Source organism: Erinaceus europaeus, chromosome 8 (genome assembly GCF_950295315.1).
Source record: "Erinaceus europaeus chromosome 8, mEriEur2.1, whole genome shotgun sequence".
Classification (NCBI taxonomy): domain Eukaryota; kingdom Metazoa; phylum Chordata; class Mammalia; order Eulipotyphla; family Erinaceidae; genus Erinaceus; species Erinaceus europaeus.
The window spans coordinates 64606028-64615271 of record NC_080169.1 but is presented as its reverse complement, the minus strand read 5'-3'; the positions used below and the strand labels follow the sequence as shown (position 1 = coordinate 64615271).

Sequence of the window (9244 nt, the reverse complement as noted above, 5' to 3'; positions counted from 1 at the left end):
AGTGCAAGGACCTGAGTAAGGATCCCAGTTTGAGCCTCAGGCTCCTCACCTGCAGAGGAGTCGCTTCACAGGCAGTGAAGCAGGTCTGCAGGTGTCTGTCTTTCTCTCCCCCTCTCTATCTTCCCCTCCTCTCTCCATTTCTCTCTGTCCTATCCGACAAGCAACAACATCAATAACAACAATAATAATAAAACTATAAGGGCAACAAAAGGGAATAAATAAATAAGTATCTTTTAAAAAAAGTTACATCTAGGAAAATCGTTATCACATTGGGGGAATAAAACCTGAGCTTCATTTTTCTTTGTCTAGGGAAGAGGTGGGGAACATCTAGCCAACAGATTATATACAGTCTGCATAATTATCTGTTCTGGTTCTGCCAAAGCTATCTGGCAAAACTCAAAATTCATAAAGTATGATTTTTTTTCTTCCTAAACTAAGGTTGTCTAGCACTATTAGTCTTTTTCCTTTTTCTTAGTATTTATTTATTTACTTATCTTTTTACCTCTTTATTTTTACTACCAGAGCACTGCTCAGCTCTGGCTTGTGCTGGGGGGGGGGGGGGCAGACTGAACCTGGAACTTTGGAGCCTCAGACCAGAGAGTTTCTTTGCATAACCATTATGCTATCTACCCCTGCCCAATAAGTGTAAATTTTTAAGATGTTAATTTTATATGGCCCACAAATGATCTTATAAAATACCTAGTATAGTCACAGGCCCTTTGGAATATAACTAAAATAGGCCTAGTAGCTATCTATAAAACGGAAAGCCCCACCCCCCAACTCTTCACCTCACTATTCCAGCCTTTAGGTTCATGATTAGTCAACATCTCATTTGGCTTTATATGTTAACTCTCTTTTCAGCCACCAGGTTCCAAATCCTAGCATGATGCCAACCAGACTTCCCTGGACAGACAACCCCACCAATGTGTCCTGTAGCCCTGCTTCCCCAGAGCTCTGCCCCACTAGGGAAAGAGAGAGACAGGCTGGGAGTATGAATCCATCCACCTGTCAACACCCATATTCAGTGGGGAAGCAATTACAGAAGCCAGACCTTCCATCTTCTGCATCCCATAACGACCCTGGATCCATACTCCCAGAGATAAAGAATAGGAAAGCTATCAGGGGAAGGGATGAGATGCAGAGTTCTGATGGTGGGCATTGTGTGGAGTTATACCCCTTTTATCCTATGGTTTTGTCAATGTTTCCTTTTTATAAATAGCAGAAAAAAATGTTCACCACTCCCAGTCTAACACTTGCAACATTATTTTGAATAATAGTGGTGAGAATGATCATCCTTGTGTTACGCTTGCTCTTTGAGGGAAACCTTTCACTTTTCACCATTGAATATGATGCTAGATATGGTTATTCATATATGATCTTCACTATGGTGAGGTAAGTTCATTTTTCTCCTTCTTCATTTAAAAATTTAACCAAACATTACACTTCATTTAGTTTTAAAATCACTTTATTGGGGAGGGGGTACAGTACATTTGTTGACACATGGGTACAAATTCTCATTTTCCCATAATAGGTGTCTGCAAAACACTTTCTACCCCAATTTATATCCTTTTCCATCATCATGGCAGGAGCCCAGTATACCTCCATTACTTCCCTTCCATTCTTTCTTCAGTTCCTCCTCCTTCTACTCTTTTGCCTCCTCTTCTTTAATTGCCGCCAGGGTTATAGCTTGGGTTCGATGTCTATATGTTTAAATCCACCACTCATGGCAGTCGTTTTTTTCTTACTCTTTCTCTCTCTCTCTTTCTTTCTTTCCTTTCTTCCTTCCTTCTGTCCTTCCTTCCTTCCTTCTTTCCTGCCTTACTCCCTTCCTTTCTTTAAGTCTTTCTTTCTTTCATAGGACGACAATAAATGAAGAGGGAGTAGGAGATAGAGAAGAGAGATAACTGAAGTGCTTACTGCTTCACCACTCCTGAAGCTTCCTCCCTTCTTTTTCTTCTAGCGTTTGCCCTTCTTTTTCTTCCTCCCTTCTTTTTCTTCTAGCTTCCTCCCTTCTAGCTTCCTCCTTTTTCTTCTAACGTTTGCCCTTCAGTCAACAGCGTCAGGTTGAGCCTGATGTAAAGTTTCGAGACCTCCTTTGAATCTGGAGAGGTGGCAGTCGTTGACTATGTGGGTCATAGTCTGTCTGTAGCCGCAGGGGCAGTTCGGGTCGTCTCTGGCTCCCCAGCGATGGAACATAGCGGCGCACCGGCCATGGCCTGTTCGATAGCGATTGAGGAGGGCCCAGTCATAACGTGCTAGGTCAAAGCCGGGTTGACGCTTGCAGGGGTCTGTGATGAGGTGTTTGTTCTTTACCTCAGCTGACTGCCAACTCTGTTTCCAAGAGTCTGGAACAGAGAAGTTCAGTGTAGGCGTAGGGGACCAGATTGGATGACGAGACATTAAGTGTTGGACAGGGTGGGCGAAGATATCCGCGTATATTGGCAGGTCCGGTGGAGCGTAGACGTGGGAAATGAACTTAGATGATGCCGTATCCCGACGAATATCTGGCGGGGCGATGTTGCTAAGAACTGGCAGCCATGGAACTGGGGTGGAACGGATGGTTCCAGAAATTATCCTCATGGAGGAATATAATTTGGAATCGACCAAGTGGACATGGGGGCTACGGAACCATACTGGGGCACAGTATTCTGCAGTGGAATAGCATAATGCCAGAGATGATGATCGTAGTGTGGAAGCGCTCGCGCCCCATGAGGAGCTGGCCAGTCTTGCAATGATGTTATTCCTCGCGCCCACCTTTGCTGCAGTTTTTATGAGATAAAAAAAATAATAAAGCTTCATAAAGCTCATAAAGCTTCCTCCCTGTGGTGGGGAACCAAGAACATGAACTTGGGTCCTTGTGCATAGTAACTTACTTGTTCAACCAGGTGCGCCACTGCCAGCCTCTTCTTAGTTTCCTCTACTCCAATTTTGTTAAGAGTTGTTATTGTAAATTATGTTAGACTTTGCCAATGCTTGCTTGATTTGTACTGTGATATGAACACATAATTTTTCTTCTCTCTCTTTTCTTCCTTCCTTCCTTCCTTCCTTCCTCCCTCCTCCCTTCTTATTTCCTTCCTTCTTCATTTCCCTCCCTTCCTTCCTTCCTTCCTTCCCTCCTTCCTTTTTTCTTTCCTTCTTCTCTCTCTTTCTTGCTTGTTTGCTTCCTTTCTCTCACACCTGAATTTTATGCATGTTCAATTCCACTGCTTTCTGGCAGACTTTAACCACCACCCCCCTTTTAATTTCAGATGGAAACAGAGAGGTAGAAGAGAGAAGAATGTGTCAGTACTACTACATCATTTATGTATCCTCCCCCCAAACCCATCTAGTCATAGCCTTCTTTCTTGGCAGGTGGTGGTGTAAACTTTTAATTACTATTTCAACTTCCTTGCCTGTAAACAGTTTATTCAGGTTTTTTTTTTTCTTGATTCAATCTTCAGATGTATGCTTCTCAGAATTTGTCCAACTCTTTTAAGTTCTCTAAATTACTACTATAAATTTGTTCATAAAAATCTTCTGATGGAGTCAGCAAAATAATTTACTGTCCTGCTTTGCAATGTGTGTGACCTAGTTTTGAGCATAGCTTTATTGCATTGGAGGAAGCTTCAGGGCTGTGTAGTCATTCCTCTCTCAATGTCTCTTTTCTACCTGAAAAAAAATTTTTCAGCCTTTAGTGGTGAAGCACTAAGTATGACAAAACAAACAAAAAAGCAAGAAGTTCCTTATGACCCAATCCATTTTTGTAGCTTAGTTTACAATGTCGCTCATCTCTTTGGATGATATTAGTAAGTGTTTACTTTTCTTACTGAACCTAATTAAGAGATGATTTACTTTGTTTATTATTTTGAAGAACCAGATCTTGGTTGCATTGATGTTTTGTTGTCTTCATGATTTCTACCTTATTTTATTTTTGCTCTAATTTTTATTATTTTGCCCCTTCTACTGGCTACTTGGGAGGCTGAGGCTGGAGGATCGCTTGAACTCAGGAGTTCTGGGCTGCAGTGCCCTATGCCGATCGGGTGTCCGCACTAAGTTCGGCATCAATATGGTTACCTCCCTGGAGCGGGGGACCACCAGGTTGCCTAAGGAGGGGAACAGAGAATCAGAAGATAAAACCCGCACGGACTGGCTCGCTGGAGGTGTCCGGCCTGCCAGTGGCAGCAGTGTGGCTGGCCGAGGCCAGAAGCAGCCCGGCTCTGCCCTGCTGACTGAGCCCAGGGATCCTGCTTCCAGCAGCAGCTCCTCCCAGCGCCGGGGTGAAGCGGGACCCTGGGGCTAAATTGAGGACCCGAGAAGGTTAAGTTGAATGTCTGCTTAACTTCCAAGATGTTGCCACACAAAGTCCATTCACTTTTCTGCCTCTGTAGTTGCCTCATACTGGTTCATACTTTGGAATGGCAAGATGTAAATCCTGTTGCCCATGTTAAATCATCAGCATGGTTTAATAAAATACAGACTGTACTCGCTGCTGAAAATTCTGGCCTAAGATCCCCAGTGGAGATGGACCCTATTCTGTTGGTTGTACAGATTTGATGTTTGATTATACTAAAACGAGCACATTCATGCGTTTGCATTATCCATCCCAAGGTGGTGATCACTCAGAAACTGTTTGGATTCCAAATGAAGAATATTTTTTTGGTCTTAGTAAATTTCTTGGATCACACTGGATGATAAGCAAAATTTTGAATTTATTATATGGCTCAGTAACAATTCCTGCAGCCTGGAATTCTCCTTTGCAAACTGGTGAAAAATATCCACTGGTTGTTTTTTCTCATGGTCTTGGAGCATTCAGGACACTTTATTCTGCTATTGGCATGGACCTAGCATCTCATGGGTTTATAGTTGCTACTGTAGAACACAGAGATGAATCTGCATCAGCAACTTACTATTTCCAGAATGAGTCTGCTGTAGAAATAGGGAGCACGTCTTGGATCTATGTTAAAAAAAAGGAGGGACATCTTGAAAGAAATATTCAGGTACGACAGGGAGCAATGGAGTGTTCTCAAGCTCTCAGTTTCATTCTTGACATTGATCATGGAAAGTCAGTGAAGAATATATTAGATGTAGAGTTTGATGTAAAACAAATGAAGGGTTCTGTTGATAGGAATAAAATAGCAATAATTGGACATTCTTTTAGTGGTGCTACAGTTATGCAGACTCTTAGTGAAGACCAGAGATTCAGGTGTGGGATAGCCCTGGATGCATGGATGTATCCATTGGGTGATCAAGTGTATTATCAGGAAGAACCAGATGATAGCAGAACAAGGTGCTATTCTTTCCCCCCTTATGCTCACCTCGGTTGAGAGAGACTTACCAAGAGGTTATCTTCTCAGACCTCCATCCAAAGATGGGGGTGGTTCTCCCTAAGCTCTATCAGGCTCACACATGTTCCCAACAACAGGCTTCACATACTCTTTTTTTTTTTCTTCTTCTATGTCCTTTAGATCTGAGGTTAGGTCCTTATTTAAGATTGTTCTTGCTTTGTAATGTTAGCCTATACTAGGAAATTTCTTTGTAGTTTTGTTTGTACTTTATATGTTACATGGGTGTTGGTAGATCGTTCTGTACTCCTGGCCTGTTTCTACCTTTCTCTAGTGGGGCAGGGCTCTGGAGAGGTGGGGTTCCAGGACTCATTGGTGAGATTATCTGCCCAGGGAAGTCAGATTGGTGTCATGGTAACATTTGCAACATGGTGGCTAAAAAAGCATTAAGATATAAAGTAGAAAAAAATGTTTAATAATCAGGAATCTAAAGGTAAGACTGTAGCAGATGAGATTTGGGGTCTCCATTTTGGAAAAAGCTAGTAAGTCTATTTTAGATTATTCCAAAGGACCCATGAGTTTATTAATTTTTCCTTGATCCTGCCAGCTGATATGTAGGTGGGCTAAAGGTATTGTCTGGGGAGATGGTGTCAGAGCTGGAAATAGGACTAGAAAGCTTGATTAGGGAAGAGTAGCTCCCAAATAGGGGAAAATATATAAATATTGTTAACTATAAACCCCATCAATTTGATCTGGGGCCCATAGTCAGCACAGGAGCCTTTGTAACCTCTGCATCCCTGTAGGTCTGAGCTCACATTCTGTAGTCATAGCTAGGAACATTCTAGGCTGCACTCTTTGTAGAGCCGTCTTCCTCAAGTGGCAGAGTATGTTGACCCAACCTTTCTTTGGAGAGTGGGGCAGTCTCTACCAATGTTGAACCACATTGAGGGCAAGGTCCAGTAGAAGCCCACAAGAGGGTCCAGTAAGTAACATGTTTCTTAGCCTCCTTTTGTCTGAAAAATTTCACAGCTTCCCTTTTGTGATTTCTGGTTTTATTCAATAGTGATCTGAAAAGATACTTGATATAATTTAAAGCTTCTTGAACTTATTGATGCTTGATTTGTGTCTGAGTATGTAATCAGTCCTTGAGAGTATCCCATGAGCACTGGGACACTAGAGAAAAATGTATATTCACCTTTTAGGGGGTGAAGTTTCCTCTAAAAGTCTATTCATCCCAAGTGGTTTCATTTCTCATTTAAGGCTTGTCTGCTGATTGATTTTTTAATTAATCTATGTATTCGTGACAGTGGGATATTATAATTCCTACTATTCTATTTTCTCATTTCTGTCAAGGCACTTCAGTATAATATTTTGGAAAAGCACTGTGTTGATATACATAAATATTCTTTCAGGAACTTTTACTACCCACTTAAAGATACAGAGATAATTATTTTCTTGCATTTAGTAAAGGGGGCACTAACAATCACTTTTGTTTTTCATCTCACAATAAATATTAGGGACTTTTATTATCAGGGCATATAAATTTACCCTACTCTTTTTAGTAGTTGTAATTTTTTCCAATTAGCAAATGTATTATACATTATTTAATATCCTATTGATGATTGTTTTGATAATAGTCCCTTATTTTTATAATTAAAATCACAAAAAAAATTATCAGCAATTCTGCTCTGTCATTAACCCTCCAATAACGTGAAAAAAGTTTTTTCTAATAAAGAATTTGTGTATTTTATAAATACTTTTCCTTTACTATCTCAGGCATTATTTTGTGTCACTTAGCATTTCATTGATTTCCAATTCAGTGCATAAAAATAATTCATATCTGATTCAACTTGATTTACTTTATTTATGAATAATAGTGAATTGCATTACAGATGATTAAAATCTATTTTTGTAAACTCTATATTCCTGTACTTCTTCCATTTTAAAATTAGATTTTAAGAATCTAATTTATAAATTATTTAAAAAGACCTTCAACTTCAAACTTTGAGACTGATTGCAACATGCAAGATACTACATAGCTTATAATTAGGATCTTAGAGAATTGGCTCACAACAATTAGTAGTGGCTAATAATAATATAACATAACTATGTAAAAATCCAAGTCAATAATATATATTAGTCCAAATCATTATAAAGTTAATATAATAGCAGTCTGGGTGAGATTTAATGACTTTCCTCCTGTATTATTTAGAGATGTAAGAAGAGTAGTTGAGACAGACCTGGGAGAAAATGTTGCTAAATTTGACATGGATTGTCAAGGACACTTGCCATAAATAAATATAATATTTTCTAGCAAATGTAGGATGGTATCTATTTTCCCAGCATCAGTTCACATGGTTTGAAACTGAATGGATGGTATAAACTGCCAATTGCAGAAATGCATGACTTGTAAGTTTTTCAAACAAAAGCAAGAAAAGACATCTCAGCATGATGATTACTGAAGATGTATGTGATTGATTATAACTCTTCAGGGAGTTTATGAAACAATATTTAGAGTATCATTGTAAAATTATGAAGAATAAATGCATGGCCATAAATAGAAGAGTGCTATTATATGATGCTATGCTGTGCTTTTCTTGATTCTCTTTTTTATATTTTGAAAATATTTTATTTATTCATTAATGAGACCTAAGCATTGGATAAAGTGGATAAAGTGTTGGACTCTAAAGAAAGAAGTTCTGAGTTTAATGGCCCCCAATATCACATGTGATAGAGTGATTCTCTGCTTCTCAATCTCTTCTCCTTTTTCTCTTTTATTAATAAATAGATCTCTAAAAACAGAAAGACACAATTTTCATGATTGTAATAAACTGGGGAAATACTCATTAAATATAAAATAATTAATAAAACATTTATAAGTGGTACAAAAGAATTTATTCTGGGGTGGGAAGATAGCATAGTGGTTATGCAAAAAGACATTTGTGCCTGAGGCTAAATACCAGGCTCAGTCGCTTAACCACCATAAGCAAGAGAAGCAAGAGATGAACAGTGTGTTAGTAAAAAAAAAAAAAAAAAAAAAGAATTAAAAAATAAGTTTTCTGATTATTTTTACTGAATCAGTATTTTTTAAATTTTATTTTTATTTATTATTGGATAGAGACAGAGAGAAATTGATAAGGGAGGTGGGAATAGAGAGAGACAGAGAAATACCTGCAGTCCTGCTTCACCACTTGTGAAGCTTTCCCCCTGCAGGTGGGGGTCAGGGGCTTGAACCTGGGTCCTTGCACATTGAAATGTGTGCACCCAAACCAGTATTTCTTTACAAAAATTCTTTTTTGTTTAATAAACATATTGGGTACTGCTTTATGTGAGAGAAATGAAAGAGAAATATCTACTTACCTCTGGAATTTCCACTTAGTAAGACAAAGATAGTAATATGATACAAAGGGAAAGAGAATCGCAATAAAAAAGAAAGTTTAATAGGGTAATTGTGCAAAAGACTAATAGCTACATCCAATATCTTCTTCTAGAGCTTTGAATAATAGCTGATCTTTAGAGAAGAATCACAATACAATTCAGGACTTTGGAGTATAAAAAAAAAAAAGGAAAGTCTACATTATATTAAACATTCTATAGTTGATAAATTCATGTTACTAATTTGAGTTTAATTTCTATAGCTGTATACTGTCACAGATGTGCATTATGTTTTTTCTGGCCTCCTTTGATATTAAAATAAGAAACATTGGATTTCATAAAAACATCCAGGGAGTTCCTAGTTCCCCTGACAATCAACATCTGTATGCCTAGAAATCTTTGTGTGCATTCAAGAAAAGACATGCTAGCATTCTTATTTTCATATACACATTTTCTCACTTAAAGTGGAAAGCTAGTTCTTTCTCATAATACCAGTAGAGTGACTGTAATCATGGTGGGGAAATGAGGGCAGGATGAAAAGCAGAAGAGAGGAAGTAAGAGGAGGGCAAGCTGAGTAACATCAACATGGAATTCTTTGGATTTTTTTT

At 38.7% G+C, this 9244-nt stretch overlaps 1 protein-coding gene across 1 annotated transcript; it reads left to right on the top strand.

The window, feature by feature from the left end:
• Positions 1-4096: 4096 nt before the first annotated feature.
• Positions 4097-9029, top strand: LOC103118269 (platelet-activating factor acetylhydrolase-like). The gene is given in 3 exon segments (XM_060195657.1): positions 4097-4480; positions 4483-5266; positions 8900-9029. Coding segments are annotated over 3 exon segments (1068 nt in total). The 5' UTR covers positions 4097-4326.
• The last annotated feature ends 215 nt before the right edge of the window (positions 9030-9244 follow it).